This window comes from Pseudopodoces humilis, chromosome 2 (assembly GCF_049639895.1).
Source record: "Pseudopodoces humilis isolate 2021_Gansu_Grassland_sample_001 chromosome 2, ASM4963989v1, whole genome shotgun sequence".
NCBI classification, from domain to species: Eukaryota; Metazoa; Chordata; class Aves; order Passeriformes; family Paridae; genus Pseudopodoces; species Pseudopodoces humilis.
The window spans coordinates 8605281-8628426 of NC_142201.1; the positions used below are offsets into that span (position 1 = coordinate 8605281).

The 23146-nt window shown below is 34.5% G+C and overlaps 1 protein-coding gene across 1 annotated transcript in view; it reads left to right on the plus strand.

Moving 5' to 3' along the window:
• The window catches only part of CFAP47 (cilia and flagella associated protein 47), a 260715-nt gene that overhangs the window by 115741 nt on the left and 121828 nt on the right, over positions 1-23146 (plus strand). Inside the window, exons 46-49 of the mRNA XM_088051635.1 lie at positions 2328-2524; positions 6042-6185; positions 7750-7923; positions 17170-17281. Coding sequence (XP_087907761.1) covers positions 2328-2524; positions 6042-6185; positions 7750-7923; positions 17170-17281 — 627 coding nt within the window. The remainder of the gene's footprint in view (positions 1-2327; positions 2525-6041; positions 6186-7749; positions 7924-17169; positions 17282-23146) is intronic.

Here is a 23146-nt window from a genome sequence, read left to right on the forward strand (position 1 = left end):
CCATGGATTATGTTGATTAAATCTTCGACTATAAACCTAAATTAATCTTTGTTGAATGTCTTTTATGAGACTGAGAGAACAAAACATGCTAAACTGAGACATTTTTAAGCCCACTTTACTTTATGGTATTTAAAAAACATTTTGCAGGGAAAAAAATTCAATCTTCACCTATAATTTGTGGACAAATGATTTCTTTAGTTATTTTGATTTGGAGGTACCATGTATGACTGCAGAAGATACTTATCACATTGAATAAATGTAACCAATTTACTTGCTTTCCTTTTGATTCATTGTAATTGAGTATAATATTTAAGTTATTCAACTGACTTATTCTAAAATGTATTTTCTAAATGCATAAGAAAATAAAATTATTAAAGTAATGCCATACTAAATATTATAATTATGGAATGTACTTTTCATGGTTTTTCTTTTTAAATTTTTCTATAGGACACATTTCTGTTTGAAAGAGTGCATTTCAAATATGGGTCCCACTCAGGGAAAAATAACCTTAGTAATTAGTAATTAAAATTTCCATTTAGTGCAAGAAAGTAGAATTTGTACAGAAATATATTGGATCTTTTGGTATACTGTATTTCTTCAAGTACAGATTTAAACATTAATTTGAAATGAAAGTATTTAAAATGTGTACTTTAAAGAAAATGTTTTATTTCAAAATATTAAAATAATTCCTGTTGACAGGGACTGTGCTGATGGATTGAAGAATGCATAACTGACAAACTCAGTTTATTTCTGTGGAAGGTAGCCCATGGGGATAATAATTCAATGCTAAAATAGGACATATTGGTAATAATTAAAAAATTACCAGGCCATTAATCTTGTCTTTAAAAGAGAACAAATGAGTTATTTCAGAGAGGGTTAAACCTGAAGTGCAATTTATAATCTTTCTGATAGTCTAGTAATGTTAAAAGATGAATATGTCACTCTGTGTGATTTGTCTCTTGAACTTGAGCTTTTATTGTGGAAAAAAACATAGTGATGTTTAACACAGTGATGACATAAAGCCACAAGAAAACCTCAGTTAGGTGTTCATTTTCAGAGGTGAGATGTGAACACGAGGATCACTGCGGGGTGGAAGAGAATGAGCAGCATTGCAAATGAAAATTGATTTCACTTTCAAAATTCAGTTGTTGTCATTGAAGATATCAGAATAGTTTGAATCCAGTTGTCATGCATACCATCAGAAAATAAGCCAAATGAAGGAGAAAAGGGAAAATTTCACAAGACTTTGTTTGGTGCTCCCCCTCAGAGAGAATCGCATTGTTTGGAGTTTTATCTGTAAGGTTCTGTTGTGTCATAATGATGTCTCTGACTTCCTTTATCATCTTTTTCCACCTTTAGGCATTATTTTCTAACCTTGAAAACAGTGAAGAGAAATCAGTCTTTGTTACATGTAAGACTTCAGTTTTTACAGCTGCAGTCTTCATGTGGTTTTTCTACGTTTCTTAGAGAACCTTGGGACTGAGGAACTCTTTATGTCCATCAGTGGAGTTCCCCGTGTGCCTTCTTTTCTCTTCTGGAATGTGTCCTGCAAGGGCTACCAAGGGGCTTAAAATCCTGTGGAAGAGTCTGATCTTTTCTGTAAGCAAGAAGAGACGAGGAAATCTTTGCAGCAGACTTGTTAGACCTGGCTCTGTTCAAAGATGGACAGCATTTGTACTGCTTCTTCCTTGCCCTAGAGATGACAGTGGGGAGTTTTCCCTGTGTGCTGCAGATTGTGAAAATGTGACTTTCCATGAATCTGTTTCAGCTTGGACACCCCTGATGATTTTAGAAACTCACACTTTCATTCCAAAATTTGGCATAGAAAAATGTCTAATGAACTGTCAGGAGAATTACTACATTTAACACAATTTCAGTAGTTGCTGGGGGTACTCAGCCAAATATACTGTACTGTCACTGGTATCTGTGATGGTAGCCATTGACAAAAGTGTAGTAGCTTGTATACTTTTAAAAATATTTCAAGAAATTCATGTATGTTAAATTCTACTACTAGATTTAAGAGATATTTTAAAGTAACTCTCTCTGCACACTGCTAAAATCAGTAGAAAATATTGCTTACATGCTTCAATATACCATTTTTAGGAAACTAACTTATATGGTAACTCTCCTAAAACTCTGTTGTTTCTTAGAAATTTTTGCATGTACTGCTGGGGAGACTCTCCTACAGTTTATTGGAAACCTCTTCAGATTCTGCTTGTGAATTCAGTGTTCCTGAAAAGCTTTACACCACCACAATATATATATATATATATATATATATATTATATATAGGGAAAACAAATATTGTTTTTAATATTTTTTTTTAGGTGGAATTGATACAGTTGAGTTTCCTCTAAAATTCACTCCTAAGCATGCTGGTTGCTACCACTGTCAGGTTATTCTGAAGTCGTCCTGTGACATTCGTGTCTATGAGGTTGAATGTGTGGTGAATGCAGACCAGGCCGATGCACAGCTCGAATTTCTATCTCCAGCTTACCAGATGGTGACTCAGGAAATTCCAATTGTAAGTTCACTCTACTGCTGCTAACTAAATTAAGATCAATACTGTTAAAATTTGCAGTCCTGAAATGCAGAAATGCATGTAAATACTGACTTGAGTATTATTTCCCAAAGCCCATGTCGTAGATAATAGAAAACCTGTGGAGAAAAATAATTTACTTCAAGTTAATTATTAGTCTGATGGGTTTAATTTTGATATTTTTCTTTTGAAAATTGTTGGTCTATTATTTAATGATATCACAGTGAAAGTGAGAAAAGTAGTTATTTAATTTAGGGAATAACTACACTATTACTGAAGAAAAAAAAAAAAAGATATGCTGAGGAATAAAATAGAAGAACTGTATTACACAGTTAAAAAAATGTGGTAAGCATAGCCAGTATATAATGAATAGTTTTATCATATCTATTTTGTGTATGAAACCCTTGGCACATGAAAAGTAAGACCAGAGCGAAGATGGGTGCAATATCATCTCTCTCGGAAAAATATTGGTCAAATTTTAGAGAACTTAAATAAAACAAAAAAACAAAAAACAAAAAACCAAGCTCAAAACAACCAAACACAACAAAAATTATAGGGAAGGAACTTAATCTGTGAGAGAAGGAATAAAGATTCTTTAAAAGATAGAACCAGTAAAATATTTTCTGAGGTCTGAACTACAGTTTTGTCCATGTACTTTTGATTGTAGAGCTACTAAGGAATACTGTTGAGCTAATTTATAGAGAAATTATTTTGAGATTTTGCAGTCAAAAGAGTGGGGGCAGATTCAAACAGGACTGAATATCTGGGGAAAGACCATACTGAATTCTCTGTCAAATATTGAGAGTAGACAAGGAACTAGTACCTCAGAAAGAAAAAAAGAAAATATATATTACAGTGCTATCTCTTCTTGCATACAAGTTTTAAGATATTATTAATTTATGTATTAAACACTGATTTTTTTTGAATGTTACATTAGCCTAAAAACAACTGATACATAACACATAAAGGTAAGGGGATTTTCTACCTTGCTTAAATAGGCACTTTCTAAACAGATTTGCTTTATTCTTCTGATGGATTTTTCACTTCAGAGTGTTCAATTTTTAGGAGTTAGATATTTTACATTTCTATATTACTCATTCTAGCTGGAGCTTCTCCAACTACCAGAAATTCTCCCATATTTTTATATTTTTATTAACAGTATTGTATTTGTCATTTAAATTTTCTTAAATAATCTATGGAAAAAAGATATGCTCATTGTGGAACTGGAGTTACTCAATCTGCTAAAATTAGTTTCTTAAACCAACTATTTAGTGCTCAAAGCACTTTTTACAGACACAAGCAAACTAAGAGTCATAATGTGTGTTAGGTGGAACACTTTCTAATGGAGCAAATTAAGTGGTCAGCTGGTTTGCTTAAAGCCATACAGTGAATTAGTGACACAAACAGAATAAAAGCCCAGCTGAATCTGAGATCTGTGACTGGTTTCTTTTGGAGTTTCCATAATTTTCTCAAGCATGAGATGAATGCAGCTGTTTTATCTCTGCAGGTGTAGGTCCAATACAATTATTATGTACCTTGGGTTGAACCACCCGCAGTCCTGTGAGGAGATTCTGACTCCGTCAGCATTAAATTGTGTTTAAATTAATTCACTTGACAGGCTTTGGATGAGATTTTCCATTAAGCAGAGATCCTGTAGGAATTAGATGATTAATTAATTAAAGCTACTAATGAACAAGTATAAGGCAGTAGAATGTAACAAATATTTTCTTTTAATTTTCTAATGTTTATGGTCATCCTTAATATCTTTCTTTAGAAGACACTTTTAGACAAATTCATGCCATGTTAGAAGGATTTGTTAGAAAGGAATTTCACAGTGACCATTTTTGTCAACTACATTTCTCCAGATGAAAAGTTTTTGTGTTAAAGATTAAGAAGAAATATTTGTGTTACATATTGATGTAATCATCACTACTGTAGATAAAGGAAACATCTGATACCAATTGTACTAGAAACCACTAAAAATAAAACAACTTAAGCACCCAAATTTTCACAGTCCTCCAGAACCTAGGCCAATCCTGATGATGTTTTTCCTCCATCCCAAGTTTTAAAATGTTAGATTAGCAGAGAGTGATGACCTGACAGTTTTATACCTGACCAGCTGGTTCTCAGATGGATAAAGCTTTTCCTGATATTGTGGAGATAAAAAAGCATGATAATAAAAATAAAATTTTGTTGTCTTTTTTTCCCTTTCATTTTATCGTTGGCATGAGAACATCATACTTTTTTCTTTTGTATTTTCTACCAGAGATGATGTCATTGTTATTACAGAATTGGAGACATGGTGATGGAAGTTTTTTGTAAAACTGAGGCACTACACAAACCTCAACATTCCACACAGACCTTGACTACTGGGAAATTTTCCAAGTAACACTGAAGCATTAATCATACATATTAATCAGACCTTAGACACATGGTACTGTAGGTGTGCGTAGCTCTGGATTAGCTCTCATGACCACAGGTTTTTTGATTCTGAGACTTTCATAGACAGGAACAAAGACTGAAGTATCATCTCTATTCCCTGAAATCCATTCTTTATCTCTGATGTTTGTATGCAATTTTCCATGGATGAAGACCTTTATAGGTCAACAGATTACCTCCTCTTCTCATAGATCAAATGAGATTAATCTTCTCTGTTTGACAAGGCATGAATTAGCTCATGAGTGACAGTTTATTTTATCTTTCAGATGAGTGTTATTTATTTTATTTTTTTTCAGACTGGATGTTTGGTCAATTGGTTCTTTCAAATAGCAGGAGGCTGAATAGGATGATTTTGTTTTTGCTATTTTTAGACAGCCTTTAAGCATATATTATGAAATATCTCACTTTTTACCATCATCAAGCAGTCTTGTGATACATCTGGATGCAAGATAAAGATGTTTCTTCTATAGACACAGGCTCATACTGCTCAAGACAGGCATTCTTTAAAGTAGTTTTGTCTCTTGAAAAACCAGATTCTGAGGACACAGGACTATAAATTCTGCTTTGGTGATGGAGTTCTCAATTCCTAAGACTGATCCTGTAACACTGTCAGTGGCCAAATGAGGCAATATATGCCAGCACACCACATCAGCTCTTCAAAGGGGTGTGCCAAGATTTTCTGCAGATGGAATAGGAACAGAATTTTGGCAAGCATTAAACAGCACCATGAAGATACTTGTAAATGTTTAAAATGATACTTAAAAATTCCATCTTCACCATTAGCTAGATCATGCTCATGTTCTTCTAATGAGTATTCCTGCTGACAGTATTGCTACTGAAAGTAGGGGTTCTGTACCTTTGGCTGCCAGGAATAACAGATTTATCATTAGCTTGTTTCATTTTTAAAATACACTGCTTTTATTCTTCCCAAAGGCACTCTGAGTAAGTACTTGGAGAAAATGAGGACTGTGCTCTGATGTGGTGATAGCTGCAAGTGAAAGCTGAAATGCACATTAAAAAATTTAAACGCATAATCTAATTTACATCTTTGATTTTCTTTCAGAGTAACTTATCCTGTGAGGACTGGAGGTTTGAAGCAACTTTGGAAGGACAGTGTTTTCATGGCCCTTCTGTAATAAATGTGCCTGTAGGTGAAACAGTTCAGTATCCTCTCACGTTCAAGCCGGTTGCTGAGAGTGTAATAATGGTAAGAGATAAATTAGTTTCAACATTTGAAATGGATGCTTTCACCAATAAAATTAATCACCAGTATCCAAATTATGAAAGTGTTTAGACAGTTGCTAATATTAAACCATCTGCTTGAGAGAAAGGAAGGGTAAGATTTACTGCTATCTGAAGTAAAAACACAAATTAACTAACTTTGTAAACCTTATGATTAGTTATGATAGATTTCCCCATCACATATGCTCATGTCTATTTAATTTTCTATTATATTCTTTGATGCTATTGATTTCTATGAAATTCTTCAGTCCTACAGTTATTCTGTAAATATTCCAAACTTTTATCACAAAAATATACATTGATATCACAAAATATACATATTTTGAATTTAAGTGCTTATATTAATAGTATTTCATTACCTTAATAACTAGTTAGTATTCTCATTGCATGCCTACATAACAAATTAATTTCTGTGAAGAGTACTTTATTTTCAAGTTAAGCCACCATTTCACAGCTGCTTTTGCCATCAGAGTAACCACTGTTCCAAATGCTAAAATGATGAGCAGAGCAAGGGCTATAACACCTTTAGCAAGAAGCTGCATTTGTGATTTTGTCTGTGTCCCCAGCTGAGAGAATTTGACTGTAAGTTGCTGTTGAAATATGTGAACTGCCAAAGATGAAAAAAAAAATATTCTTTGAAGCTTAAGTAACCCTTCTGCATGTGTTACCAACCAAATAAATGCAGTTTTGGCATCCAGTGTTATAAAATTATTAAAAGCCAAAAGTTCTGAGTCCTTCGATGACTGAATTATTATGGAGAATATTTTAGCTGAATCCCAAAATCATCCAGAGATTTTGATGAGACCCCCAAGATTATCTAGTCCAGGTGTCAACCCAACACCATCATAGTTACCCCTAGACCATGTCCCAAGTGCCACATCCAGATGCCTCTTGACATGGTGACTCCACTTTCCTTGGGAAGTCATTCCAATGCCCAGCCACTCCTTCAGTGAAAATCTCTTTCTAATGTCTAATCTGAATCTCCCCTGGCACAACTTAAGGCCATTTCCTTTCAATATTTCACTTGAGATATAGGGAAGAGACCCATCCCCACCTCACTACAATCTCCTTTCAGGTATTTGTAGAGAGCAGTGCAGTTCCCTTGAGTCTCCCTTTCTCCAGGCTCAACTCTGTGCTCAGAAGACAGGTGAAATACAGGTGGAAACACTCAATGAGCAAAGTTAAATATTGTATGAGAGACAAGGAGGCATGAGATCACATGTTCTTGGAAATGTTTTTTTTTTTTTTTCCAAAGAAAAAGCCAAGAAATAAAAAACTAGAAATATGAAAACTTTATATTGTTGAATTTCATAGTTTAGAAAAAATTAAAATAAAAGGTTTTGGTTCTCTCATTTACTTCTCTGTTTTGAAATGGGTTTATTTAAGAACTAGGAAAGAAAATAGGAGCCCTTTCTTGTAAGCACTCTGAGTCACCTGGATTTGAGATTAATAAACTAGAGGAGTTGCTTTGGCAGACAAAGGGGACTTTTACAGTAATGAAACTTTTTTTTCTCCTTTCTTTGTCGTAGGGAAGGCTTATTCTGAGAAATGTTACAGCTGGAACTCAGAACATCTTTAGTCTTAAGGGAATAGGGAAGAAACCTCTGCCTCAGGATTGCATTGTGATAGAGTGCCAAGTGGGAAAGGTCGCTCATAAAATCTTATGGGTGCACAATTATACCAAGAAGATGTTAAAATACAAGGTAATTTTTTTTGCAATAATGTGACAAATATTTTTCTCTCCAAGGACTGATTGTATTACAGTGTGTACACTGATGTATTACAGAAGAAACAATTACTGTAATTGCAGATACACTAATAAAATTAATGTATCCATGAGAAAATTTTCTATAGTTCATAGTATATGGATATGTTTATAGTCAGGAAATCTGTGAGTTAATGTATGATTTTACTGCATGCTTGATGGAAAAAAATATTTCTTCATGTTTTATCTGGTTTCTTAGGGGACAGCACTTCTACAGTTGTTCTCTGTTCATTTGCTAATCCTTCCTTCTCCAATGATTTGAAACCTGAGGCCAACTCTATCAGTTTTGAAATTAGAGGGGGCCTGAGAATTACTGAGTTCCTAAAATCTTCATAAAATATTGACTATTACATGAAAAGGACAAAAATTATTATCCTATTAAGGGCAGGATTGCAGCATGAGCTCTCTAAGCGTGAATTTCTCATGGCCCATTGGCCTGGCCCAGTTACTTTCTGTTGCTCAGCTGTTGTTTCAGCAATGTTGGAGGAAGTTTGGAATACTTTGTGTGTTTGCTGACAGAAGAGAAAATTCAGAGGTAATCATTGGAGTTGTTGAAAGGCAATGGATCACTGAGAAGGTTAATACAAGTTCTTAAGAAATACAGTTTTATTGATTTCCTTGCTCAAGAACATATTTTTACTATTAAATATAATCATTATTTTTCAAATTTTCCATTAACTATATTTTTGACTGTGTTTACACAAACACATTTTTCTATTTAAAACCACTGTTGTAGTACTGAAATAGCATTATTTTTCCACTGTTTATCTTGTCTGTATGTTTAATTTGAAAGTGATAAAACTATTTCTGTAGCCTTCCTCACCTTCTGTCCCTATGTATTGCATCCCATGTCCTGTGCCAGCAGAGGCAGAAGGTACATTAGAGCAACAAAGATGAAATTCTGCTTTTCTTCCCAGCTGCAGAGAAGCTCCTGAGCAGGAACATCTTCAAAGAAAATCTGTATCTGTGACTCTATCATGGCATTTAAATCTAAAGCAGATAGTATCCAGGTATCATGGCCATACAGTGTTTGCCAGGAGGGCTCCATTTATTGAAGCAATGCAGGGGAGTGGCAGCTAAAAATTGTCAGCGCATCTAAAGATGTATATTTAGTTTTCCTTTTGTTCAAGGCTTGAAAATGGGACAATGTACATGCTAGAAGATAAAATCGGACTAGCTGACTAGTGTGGACTTGCAAACTGAGTGATTTTGTTCTCTGCCTTGGTGCCAGTAGGGCCAAATGCTGCTTAATTCAAATTGAAAGGTAATGGTAATGAATTATTTGACCGTATGGTATAAAGAGAGACCATGTACATAGCAGCAGCATTGGTCTATTAAGTAATGATAATTCATGTCAAAATCCTTCCTTGGGTGTCTTCTTGCTAGTCTCCAGTTTTCTAGGTTTCCACTTTTACAGGTCAATCTACATTTAGTAAACTTGCTACATCACAGACAGGTCCAGGTTCATATTCCTGTTTTTTGACTCATTACCATCCCACAAAACAAAGTAGGAAATTAATTTTTTGGGTAACACCAGCTTTGAATTTTTTTTTTTTTTCTTCAGCAGTCTTAGTTTTTCAGATGTGAATGCATTTGCATTTCTAATATATTTGTACTTTTGTCTCCGGAAGAAGTGAATATTTTTGGCAACAGAATATTTTTTCTGCTTTCTTATTTTGTGTGAACTCAACTGTTTTTTGTGCCAATGTAAGTGAAAGGTACAGAAATAAAAAAACTTCAAAATGAATACATTGAAATTATTCATGGTATGTATTTTTCAGAAATGTTGCATTAAATAAATTTATGGCAGTTGTAACTGTTCCAGGGTGAGCTCTGTCTGTCTGACTGAACTTTGACCTCCTTGAGGGTGTTCAACCTGAAATCTGGTTTTGATTAGTTTTGTGATGTGGGGGGAGTTTGTGCTTTTTTAATCTCTGTGAAATACTGCTTGACAGTCCAACTGTGTGTGCTCTTTTCTCTCTGGGACCTTTGGGAGAGAAATAGTAAGGTCAGCTATTTCATTCATGTATGCATATAATAAATTAATCAGGGTGAATAATGCATTTTCCCTATGCGAGATTCTTACCCAGAAGCAGTTGCAGAACAGTTGTTGGAGCAAGGTGTGCTGGAATTGCTGGAAAAGGCACGATTACAAAGCCTGCTGGAGTCTGGAAGCTGTCCCCTCCACAAAGCAAACAATATTAATCACTTCCAGCACTCTCCAGCAGATGTCATGTCGTGTCTTGTGCTATTGGAGCGAGCAAAGATCATTTGCTTGCTTTTATTTCCAAAACGGTCTGCCTGTAAATTAGGATTTAATTACTAAATCCAGAACATGATCACAGGTATCTGTAGTTATTAGGGGAATGCAGAAAACCTTCTTTAAGAGGTGTGACCCACTGCCTTGTTGGAAACGCCAAATAAACATTATTTACTCAGATGTATATAGCATAAAGGGCAACAGGAAAAACAAATATTCTAATTTTGTTGCTTCTGTTCATTTTGTTCCACGCTGCCTGATTACTGTAATATCTGGGTAGTCTGTGGTGAAGCAGAGCACTGTTTTTGTCTTTGTTGGTGTTTCCCTTGGGGGCACTTAATGGCAGCCCAATAACTCTTCCTCCTTTTTAATCCAGCATCTCTGACAGTTTTCTGTATTGTGCTGTAGCTAAGTTGGTGATTAGGTAGAGGAAATGTTGTCAGTCTTGGCAGACAGAGAAAAGATAATCCAAAAAGTAATAGTTTTGGATGTGTTTTTGATGGGATCTTTTGTAATTTTGTTGGATAATGAATATCTTCATTATTGATTTGGTTGATGTGTCCCATACACCCTGCATCACTGGAGTATGAAGTAATTTCTCATAGATTAACTGGGACATACATGATATTAAAAAAAACCAAAACACACAAGAATTTCATTTACTGAAGTAATAAAGTTCAACCTATATCAAGAGTGGTATGTTATGTGTCAGTAGCTGACAAACATAGTAATTTACAGTAAACAATTTTCTGCATGATGAATACTTTGCAATAAGTAATTTAGCTGAACTAAAACTTGGGGGTAATTTTGCCTTGGAGTTGTAAATATAGCTTCACTATTCCATTTTAATAACTGAATATATTAAACTATAAACTTAACAAAAAACTTCATTTCATTAAAAAATAAAATTGCATTATATATACATGATACTCTGTGTCTCATATTTGCTGTATTTTTCTAATAGTCTAAGCCAAAATGAGGGTGCTACTTTAAAAGTGACAATTTTAAATGAAATTTAAGTCTGGAAGGAGGAAGAGGGAAATAATCCTTGCCTTTACTGCAGAAAGACAGCCTTCTTCCGGCTGAATAATATTTTTTTTCTTTTCAATCATATACAGAGGGTTTATGTCTGGGACAGCAATATTTTTTGTATAGGTGTCTTTGCAAACATTACTGTGGATCTAGAGTTGGGGAGGGAAGAAGTGCCTTTGCAGTTCAGTGGAGGTCGTGTGCATGACATCAGTCTACCTTTAAAACTTCTAAGCAAAACCCTTTCAGTGCTCACAAAGCTTTCCATGATTAAAAATACAATTTCCATAAATTCTCTTGAAAAATGTGAATGGTTTTATGAACTATTTTCTACTGATTGATGTGTAAACCTTAGGGAACTGCTGCCACTGTGCTCCTTGTGGTTGGTTCTAGAGGATCTTGCAACAAATAGTCTTCCTTGTGATTAAATTCTGGATATGAAAAAAAAAAATCATCACAACAGAATTTATAAAGAATTTGTGCACATATAACATAAGCCAGAAAGCACATCCTTCTCTAATGATGAATTAATAGAAGGTTAGTGTCTGCAGTGTAAATGGATTTTAGTGTCTGTAAAATTACATTCAATTCCTCCTGAGAGAAGGAAGTGTAAAGCATTTCTATGAAAATCCAATCTCTCAGTCTCATGACAAAACTTTTTATGCAATTTTCTTGTTTATTTATATAAATCTTTGTCTACTGGATATAAATAATTGTCAGATGCATTGATGGCTCCTTCTAATGATACCTTTGATAGAAACTTTAGCTATATAGGTACCTAATTCTTTCAAGGCATGGTTTTGCAATATAATATAAAACTGCAACTGTTTTTCTCAGTGCTATTCAAAGTAGATGCCATTACAGTAAACTCTCCAGAGGAATCTCAAGACCCAGTTAAATTACCTTTTGGGCATTAGGTTATACAAACTGTTAGTATTTTATAAAATTGTAGAATAAATACAGAATGAAAAAAATATTAAATCCTCTGTTTTTCAGTGTGTTTACCTCTATTCTCTATATATCCATTTTGGGTTTTGACAATGTCACTGAGACAATGTCATGAAACTTGGGTATTTGTAACAAATGCCTCAAAGTAATAAAATTATGTACCATAAACATTTAATGAGGGGCTTCCCTGTTCAGCCTAGCTCATTTTTAGTAATGTATCTGAGATTTTCTGAGAAAGAATTCTGTGCAAGTGCAGTAATCTGATTGCTAAAGGTCAAGTTTATCTTCTTTAACAACAAGTGGATCTGTGTACACCATAATCCTTCAATTTTTATCTGGTAAGCAATATATATATATGGTGAATAAATATATATTTATATTAATATATTTATTTATTTATTGGTTCAAAGGTCTGCAGAATCTAAGAATAACTCTAGTTGTTGCCAGGTGTCTTTTTGACGACTAGCTGTGAAATTTTTAGGTCAATTAAGGGCATAGTGAGGTCTTAGGTCAGATTTGTTTCTTGAAATGTGTTAGTGGTCTTGATAGGTGGCCTGGTTTAGGAACAAATCTGGATTATGTAGCATTCTTCATTACGCAGAACTCCAGATTGCTGCTCAACAGGCAGGAATTATTTGGAGAATATCCTCAGTGCAATGCAAAGATGTTTTATTTCAGTGTGGTAATATGCTGGTGGCAAAATAAGAGTGATTGCAAGAATTAAATGAGTTCCTAGTGACTCAGGAATTTGGAAAGTTTACTATGAAAGGTGGATGAGGGAAAGAAATGGTTTTTTTTTATGGAAAAACAGCTGTTCTTGACAGTTTTGTAAAGTCTGGTTGTCAGATTGATCAGTGACTCCCACAGATGAAGTTCTGGCCTGGAGTCATAGGGCATTAGCTTTTTGCTGAGTAGAGCCTCTCAGTATTGTTAAAGAAACCTCAGAAACAATTCTCAAATGGAAACCTTGAACATATTACTGTCTGACTTTGTTTTACTGAGAGACAATGAAGTTTGATTATATTCTTACATCCATTCACTACTTGGCCTTAAAGTTTTTGGAGTTATGCTTATTTGGTTATTCAGCTCTGGAAAAAGTTACAGTAATTTTGAAGTTTGGTTTTTACATTTCTTTTCATGTTAAATAGCCATATTACAGTTCTGCAGGATGAGTTTTCAAACCAGTGAGTGATAAATTAGTTTTAAATTGCAGCATTTTATACATACACTCCGTTTATACTTTCTGGCTGTGTGTAAATAATGACTTGATATGTAAGACAATGCAGAATACTATAATTTAAAAAACAAATCCTTGGATATGGATTGCTTTAAGAAAATGCTGTGTAGAGTCACAATGATAACTTTAATAATAATTTACATTTTGGCTCCATTGCATTATTCTGCAGTTCTGGTTTCCTGTGTGATAGTGAAGTAACGTATTTTAAGAAACTGCAATTATTTATGCCTGATAAATTTTGTGTATTCTTCAGTGTGTATCTGCAGATCTGCCTGTTTCAGTATTGATACTGTGTGTAAGTACAAATCTCTGGAACCTCAGCCTTGGTGTGGGTTCTGGTTTATCTGCCTGTAATTGTTCATCTTTCTCTCATCACACATCAGGACAGAAGCTGACAAACTGCCTCTCCCACTAACTAGAAGGAGTAATTCTATATCTTGACTCATTTTGAATAGCTTGTAAATCAATATTATTTTTGTTATTGATAAAAGCACCCCAATTTATGCCCTATTTTCTTCATTCAAAATGTATTTGCCTAACAATAGTGATCCATAGAAGATTTTGTTAGGCATATTAAGGAACCTTCAGGAAGACAGTATTGTAGATTATTATAGGATATCAGGTTATTCAATGCTACATCTGTGACTAAAATTGTGTTCTGTTCTTACATATAATCCTCATAGAAATGCATACTAATTAGAAATAGCTCTCTCTCCGATAGAAGAAAGTTAACTTAAAGCTTACTGTGCATAAATTCTTTTGTTGCTTCACTCAAAGCTTTCCTCTAAACTTATGAAATCTTTGTAACTACTTATTGTTATAAAAGTCTGAAATTTCTGGACTTTCCCCTATGTGTACTTTTAAGTTCTCCAACTTTTTCACTTTATGAATATTCCTGGATGTCTTGTTATTTTGTAATAGACCTGCAGTTAATCAGAGACATGTTATACAACATTATGACATTTTAGAATCCCAAATGTTTGTGTACAAAAGAGAATGATTCTTGGTATGAATTCTGATATTAGGATAAATTGCCTGTGTGCATGGGCAAGCGTGGGCATGCACTTTTAGTATCCATTTGTCATCTGAGGTTGATCATTTAATTAGTCTCAGTAACAGAGCTGATAAATCACATGGCCTTTGGAGCAAGACAAAATTCTATTTAAGGAACACATGAGAGGTGCCTGGTGAGTGATGTCTGTCACAGCCATAAACCTTCTCAGGAGATTGGAAGTAGGAAACTTTGTTCTGAACACTGCTTGGAGATTGGCTAAAGTGTGATTCACTTAAATAACAGAGACAAATAAATGAATGGTAAATGAATGGGGGTGATTCCTTCATGGTGAGTATTTGTGTTACAGCTCTGGAATAACAAGAAGCATGAGGAATGTTTAATGAGTTTAATGACTGCAGTAGGAAAGGTGACAGCAGACTGAGGTCAGTATCAGTTATGTACAAATTTTAGTGAGCATCTGATCCTAAAAGGTTTCATCTGATGCAGGACAGGAAAGGGAAAATCCCTCCATGTCTCTTGATACAGGATCTGGTTTCAAACACTGAAACAGTGGCCGTGTGTATACTGACATAGTTTCATTGCTTATACTCTGCATTTTCTTACTTGGTTATACAGTCACTTCCTTGAGATTAAAAACTTCATTTTAAAATAATTCAGCTTCTGTTAGTTCACTACTCTGAAAAAGTGTCCAAAATTTCTCTTGAATGACTGAAAATCAAACTTCCAGTCCATATTATCAGCAATCCATAGACACTTCATGTTTATAATCAACCATGCCAGTAGTGTTCAGATTTACTTTGACATCTTGTGGTAGAAACTTTTCTGGTATGTCCAGTCTTTGCTAGAAACTGTACTACCCTACCCTTCTGCTTTTTACCCAATTTAAATTAATCACATTTATCCTACTTTTGCTTCTGTCTCCATATTGCTTTTTCCTTAAAAAGAAATCTCATTTTAACTGATCTTATTTGTATCCCTAGCAATTTGCTGTCATTTCTGTTGTCCTAGCTGTATTTTTTGGTACTTATCCTTTACTTTTGCAACATTCACTGTAAACTGAAATGGAATAGTCCATAAATGTAGGAGTGTGACTAATTTATTGTTTATATTTGAATAAATGAATCTTTCTCATCTTCAGTAAAAGTCCCACCTTTCCTATGCTTTGCTCTTTGTTGACAACTTAAAAGATTTTTTTTTCAGTTTTTTTTCTCCAAGTGCCAATTCAACAAGTCTTTTCATCCATCTCTTTTTTGGCCTTTTTTTTCCCTCTTGCCAGAACAGTCTCTTCCTATTCTTTCTGGTTGCTGTGCTTTTAATATCCAGTTTGAAATGCAGATTTACTGGGGGAGAGGAAGACTGTTGCTTGACAGGTTTTTCCTTCTGTTTCTTGGAATAGAAATTCTGGATTTAGAAGAACAAGCACCTGAAAAAGGAGTTACAGTAACATAAACACCACAAATAGCGAATGTGTTGTAGGCAATGACTGTCTGTATCAGAAGAAAAGATGATTTAAAAATTGGCTTCTTTTCTACAAAAAATAATAAGAAAATATATTTACTTAAAAAATGAATGTGCATCTAATGCTGTTAGTATTGCAAGAGAAATCTTTGTAGATGCAGGTATCCATGCATTGGGTGCTTGACAGGCCAGCGCTGCCTGGGGATGCCTCGGACCTGAACACTTCTTCCACTGATGCCTTTTCCTGACTTACCTAAAAACAGAGGCCAGGCAGAATCAAGAGAATAAAAGAAGATATATTTAATAAAAGGCCCTCAGGTACATTAAGGGCAGATGAAGCCTCCCCAGGGGGCTACACCCAAAATGGATGATGGTCATGAGTTTTTCAGACAGATATAAGTTTGGTCCATTTACATATCAGGGGTCAATTCTCCAATTACAGCTTCAGGTAATGAACTCATACACCCCTGTTTGCTGCCCCCCAATTCACTTTTGTTATACTTTTCAGGGCCTGAGGCAGTAGGGTGTCCTTGAATTTCAGGCCTAGAGGAATTGTTTTGTCTGACCAAAATGTGAAGACAGTTAACTAACACTCTATATGGAATTTAGAATCATACACTAATGCACTACAGGATTTCAAAAATATAAAAGCTAAAATCCTAAAGCATGACCATGAGCAGCTGCTCAGAGAATCCCTCTGCAGCAATCCTGTTCAAGAGAGAAAGAAATGAGATGCAATTAAAAAATACTCACCCTATATTCTCCCAATGAGCTTTACAGTTTGCAAACCCTAAAGTTACATGTGTGAAAATTGTATTGGTCTCTCCATGGCCCCGATAGTTGCCATGCATGCCACGTATGAGTGTCATTTACAAAATGTGACATATCCAAAAAGCACAGTTTAATATCACTTGCAGTGTTGCAAATGATGTTAAAATGACATTTTAGATTTTGCTTTGTCTGTTTTGATGGATTGGTACTGCTGAACATCTTTGTTATATTTCTAACAAAAAGGTATGTAAAATATTAAGGGCCCAACTGTGCAAATCTATGCTTACATAAGCAGTTCTGTGGTCTGAGCAATATACTTTTGATCATGTTGAGCAATGACTTCAAAATTTGTGCTTGAAATGATCTGTGTATACAAATGGATACGAATGGATAATGTCTTGATGGTGTTCTTGCAAGAGTTACTTGCTTTTGATGAGTTTTCCTCTTTGTGATTTGTCTTCCCCAGGTGTATTCCAATCTCTCAATGCTGAGTGGTGCCCCTGATCTGGCTGTCAACCCAGAGGACACCGCTGCTTACACTTTGAGTATCTCTCCCTGCAGACGAGGAGTCTTTCAAGGTACCATTTAGAACTCAAATCCATAAAATATCCCCATAAATTAGCAGGTTAAATCTGTCTACACCTAATGCTTGCATTTGTTCTGCATAACCTTTCTTCTGGAAACAAGGTTAACCTTACTGCTGATTCAGGTTTTTAAGCTGGCTCGTATTTTTATTTTTAAAGGTATCTTACTGCTAAATATGTGGTCAGGTTCTTCAAATATGCCAGCATATGAAAATTTTATGCATTTAATTGGTCTCATGAAAATTGACTAAATAGGCAGTAATGATTTTTGAATTATCACCACGTTTGTGGATCTAAATTTAATTTTCCAAAAGCTGTTTAATCCCTGTAGTTATGTTAGTAGTACTTGTACCAAAGATGTAAAGGCAGAGACCAAAATTTGATTTTTTCCCTTAAATAATTTTCAATCTGTTGGTCACAAGGAAAGAGTACGCAAATAGAATGCAGGGAACTCAGTTCTTTCTTTGATATATATGGAGACTGGGGGAGATCTAAAATTAATTGTACATAATTCACATCCATCCATGTTTATAATGGTATTCTTATGATACAATAGCAAAATCCTTGATTGCTGTAACCAATGTCAGAGTCCCATAATTAACGTTTTGTCCTGATTTTCTTTTTTTAAATAAAAAATCATGTTTAAAAATTTTTAAATGTTTGGTAATGGTTCTAGAATTTCATCATGCTCATTATTTACCTCATAATGTGAAAAGCATGGTTTTGAGAATGCAACTGTACAATCAGTCTTTGTCTTTCCTGTAGGGTAATTATTGTAGTAACTCTCAGGAGAGAAAAGTACAAAGGTGCTTGGGAGGGAATTATGGAAACAGAAGAGACCATCCAAAAGGAACTGAACAGCACTCAGGAAAAGAGTTGAACTTCTCAAATGAAGGGTTTCCCAATAACAGATAAATCTCTCAATACAAAATGCTTAGCGTGTAGTTTTGAATTTGTGGGTTCCTAACTCCAAGCACTTGATTCTGCTACATTCTTGGACAATTGAGATTAATGACAGCTGTTTTCTCAGCATTAAAAAGCTATTAAGGCTTGTCCCTGAGGATGTCAAACTATGCTCCTTTGGCCATTTTGTTTTTAGTACCTGATATGTAAAATGTAACTAATAATGCCATCTCAATTCACAAGTGATTTGTGCAAATAAATTAATACTTGTAACAAGGTTTGGCCTAGTGCCATAGGAAGATTTCAGTGCCCTGATCTGTAGCCCTGGAAAAAAAATAAATCACACTATATGAATAGGAATCAGCTTTCAATGAAATTGTAACCATCAAAAATGTGCACCAGGAAATATTGAGGATGTACTATATTTTAACATGCCTTTTTTTAAGCATTAAAGATTTAGGAATAGTCTCTTCTTCTGCCTTAGAAAATCCCCGGTACTTTTATATATAATGAAAGTTTCAGTAGAAGAGGCTCCAAGGGATCTATAATACAGCAAATTAATACCAGGTGATAAAAGCAATGCCTTCAAAGGGACATAGATGGCCTGTTCAGATCTACATCTCCAATGTTCTCTCCTCCCCTTGCCTTCTATCACAATGGTTTCTATTATGTTTTAAAGTATTATATGTCCACTGAGTGAAAAAAGAGAGAGCAGTCAGTTTCTCTAACCTAACAAAAAGTTACTGGTTCAAATGCTGGGAAGCCACATCTGCACTTTTTCTCAGAAAAGTTCATTTATTTTTCACTTTAAAATAAATTGATAGAAGGGTAAAATTATCCTTTGAAAAGGACAGGACCCAGTTATGTACAATCCACCCCCTGGTTCAGGGCTTGCTTTAATCGCTACCTCAGGAAATCATGTTCATCCTTCCCCTGGAACAGACAGGTTTGGCTCTCTCAAAGAAATCTGTGCACACTCTCTAATCATTCAGCTACTGTATCAGGGAGAGGTGTGGAGGGAAAAGAGGACACTATCACAGGTCTGAAAAGTAGCAGCTGTTTTTGTCTGATGTTAGGTTTGATGTAAACTAAACTACCAAGTGTCCTATCTAAGGTAATGTGTTAGGAAGTGCTTTCTTTGTGGCTTCAAGGAGAATGGAAGTGTGTCTACTTCAGACTGTGCAAGACTGGGAAGTCAGATTTGTTCTCCAGAGCAGAATTTCCAGGTCCTGAGAAGCTTCAATGTCAAAGATATATATATATGAATGCATTTTTGGCTTTCAGGATATTTCAGCAGCCATCCTGAGTCTTGAGAATCAGAGATGAGATGTAGGTGATTCAAGTGGGAATTAGCCAGAACTCAGGAATCTTAATCCTTTCTAGGTTCAAGATGCCACGAGAAAAGTATAATTTAACACCCCCCACCCCTCCAAAGAAAAGAAGAAAAAGGTGTTCTCTGTTCAGTCTAGTTAATCTGTTTAGAAGGAAGAAAATAATCCATGGGGTGAGCAGTTTAGCTCGAATGACTGAAAATAAAAACCAGTGCTCCAAAGCTATCTGCAGAGGGAGTAAATTTTATCCTGCAAGGAAAAAAGAACAACTGTTTTGATACCTAGCTGAAGAATCTGTCATAATATCAATGAATAATTTCAAGTCTAGAACTTCCTAAATTGTAAGCATAAAACTTCGTAGCCTTGGTGTTCTAACACTGTTTTTGTCATATTAAAATAAATTCTAGTAAAAGAACTTTTACCACATAAGTTGTACTGAGCAAATGGTTTGCATTTTTCATTTATTTTCAAAGTCCTTTTATTTCCAGAATTATATAGCTGCAAAATTATGCTGCTTTTGCTTTCTGTCTTGCTGTTTTATGGTTGCAAAGCTAAAAATGGGCTCAGTTATTTTCCAAAGCCCATTTGGAAGCATTCCAAAAGAGGGCTAATATTACATGTTTCAACCAGTTTGTAGGTGCATGACAGCTTTAACACAGAAATAATAGCAAATAAAAACCTCAAACAAGATTCTGTCACTACATAAAATTCTTCAGCAGTCTGTTTTCAGAGTAATTGAGCAATTTTCTTTAGGTTTGATAAAGCATCTTCTACAGTTGCTTTATATTTTATCAAGTTTTTATTTGTGTTTTCCACAGAATAGACCAGAATTTTTCCAGAATACAAGAAAACTCATAGTACTTGAATATGTCTTGTACAAAAAAGCCACACACCTTTCACAGTCAGTGCCCTTTTATTCATACAATCCCCTAGCATTTTGAAAGGAGCTTTCTAGCTTTATGTCTCATCTTTCATTAATTTTTAAACTAAATCTGTGTTTAGTAGGAAGTGCTTTTCCATGCTGCTTAGAAACTTAAATTGAAGAAAAAGGGCAGCATGTTCCAGGCCTGTCAGATGCAGTTGTAGTGAGGTGGTGAAGATCATGCCTATATGTGCTGGCCTGTAAATGAGGTTTTTTGTTTTTTTGTTTTTTTTTTTTCTTTTGTTTTGTGTGTTTTGTTTTGTTTTGTTTTTTTTTTTTTGGTCAGTAAAAAAACTACAGGAAAAAGAATTGGCTAGATAGCTGCATAAATTACACTCATCTTGTTAATTTATCTTCTCATTTGTGAAACGTTTCTGTGGGAGCAACTGTACATAGATTTCATAGGCCAGAAAAAAAAACAAACCAGGAAAAGATAAATACCCCTCCTCCTATGCCCAAAACCTTATTAAGTTCATGTTGGTATATTTAATCCACAAGCCAAATGTTTCTTTATCTTTTCAGATTTGTGTGATGAATTCTGTGGCCTTAGAGCCTTCTGTTCTTTTTTCCAGTTAAAACATTGGGATACTGTGGACTTCTATCATCTCTCTGCAGTAGAAAGTAATCATGCACACTATGTATCTTTCAAATATTCCATTTAAATTATACAGAAAGGAAAGCAGTGAGCATTTCTTGTTTTGTTAATTGTATTCATGGATACAGATACAGGGGGTGTGTAGTCTAAAGGCAATGAGTCAGTCTAACATGGGGTGTTGTAATTACAATTTTATTGAGAAATAAAACAGCCTACCTCCTTTTAAAGGGATGCATCTTTGAAGCAATAGAAAGCAAGGCTTTGACATTAATATGTTGACTGCAGTTCTATAAATTGTTTCAACACTGGCTAGTAAATCTAGAAAATATGCAATGAAGTTTGACCAGGAAAGCTTTTAAAGGAATGATGTGTCAGCAAAAATATTTGCTCCTTGATTTATGTAAATTTTAATTATTAATTTTCAGCATAATTCTAGAAATACTCATATTATTGCTTTTAAAAGTTTAGGATCATATATGCAAGTTTAGTGTCTTATATATATGCAAAAAAAAAGCTAAGGAGTCTTGTTTTCTAAAATAAATGATGATGGCATAATTCTGTGGCCAGTTGGGAATTGTATCTCTGGGATGTAGATAAAATCTGGTTTGGTCTTGAATGTATGCTTTAAAAATTGTCAGCCATGACATTTTGGCAGGTTACACTGTTGTGTAACGTGTGACAGAGAAGTCAGAACTGAGCAACTGGATTAAAAAAAACCCAACAAGACCCCAAACACTGAGGAGTGCTGTGCATGAAAAGATTATCATTTTTCAGTTGTTTTGTCGCATCAATAATGAAAAGTGAGATGCATCGATAAGTAAAAGTTCTGTAAGATGACTGTGCATTCACAGCCAGAAGATCAGAACTTTCCGTGTCAAAGCTCTTTAAAAGCATAGGAGCCAAGCTCAGCAGAATCATATGAAAGATGTAAAATTGCTTTTTGTATTTTTTATTTGAAATCTGTCATTTTTGATGCAGTTTCTGCACATTTCCAATGTATTATTTATGAATTCATAGAGTACAAAGTATTTTTTATTACTCTTCATTGTATAAACTCTTTTTCCCATCCTGAAAAACATGTCTTGACAGGAATATTTTTGTAGCCCATAATTTGAATAAATTAATATATTTATGTATCAGCTGCTATCTTAGGATCCAGTAGGGGTCAGTGGGTTACACCATTTTCTCCCAAACCAGGAGAGTATTCTAATTAGGAATACTCCCTAGGAAAATGTTCTACCCTAATTTGTAGACTTAAGTCATGCAAGTCATACTATGTACTGTCCTCACTGATAAGGATTCTGCATTTTAGATTTGACATGAAATTAATACTCTTTTTTCTTTTGTCATTTGCAGTTCTTGTCAGCAATAATGTTATTTATTTTCCCTTACTAAAAAAAAAAAAATCAAATAGCTTTGATCCAGTTGTAGATATTTGATGCCTGTGAAAATTATGAAAGACGATTTATGAATATTTTAAAATTAAGCAGATAAACTGAGTTATAAAAGGTACGCCATCTGTAGTAACTCATTACTTTTTCTAGAAATACTTTGGCAGATTTAATTGAGAGCCTTGCACAGATCTGTATTCACCACATCAATTCAGCCACCTTTATCAATCAAGATTAACCTCATTATTATTAATTCTGTTTGTTTGAGATCTGGTTTTCATAAAGTAGGAAAATGGAGTGTCAGCAATTATACTGCAATTCTTCACTGATTTTTTGATTATGCAATTGGTGGATTATCAGCACAGTGGTTTAGCAGTTCAAGTAGTTTTTAGTTACCACAGTCCCTCTCACAGCTCTTGAAATATTCTTGAATATTAGTAATTTATTCTGTTGGAACTTTTCAAGCATTCTAATATTTGCTGCAAATAAAAATTAATTATTCAAGTGCTTCAGCAAATTATTTTGATGCTTTTGAGACTATGTTTTGTACAGAGAACAGAAGTCAATCTTTGTTTTACCATCTCATTACTTAAAACTGTGATCACTCCTGTTATGTCCCTCTTCTCCCACACTCATATATGGACAGTTCATGATTCTGAAATACAGAAAATTGGTAAAAAAAATCCTCCATGGTCACTGGAAGGAAGAACTATGAGG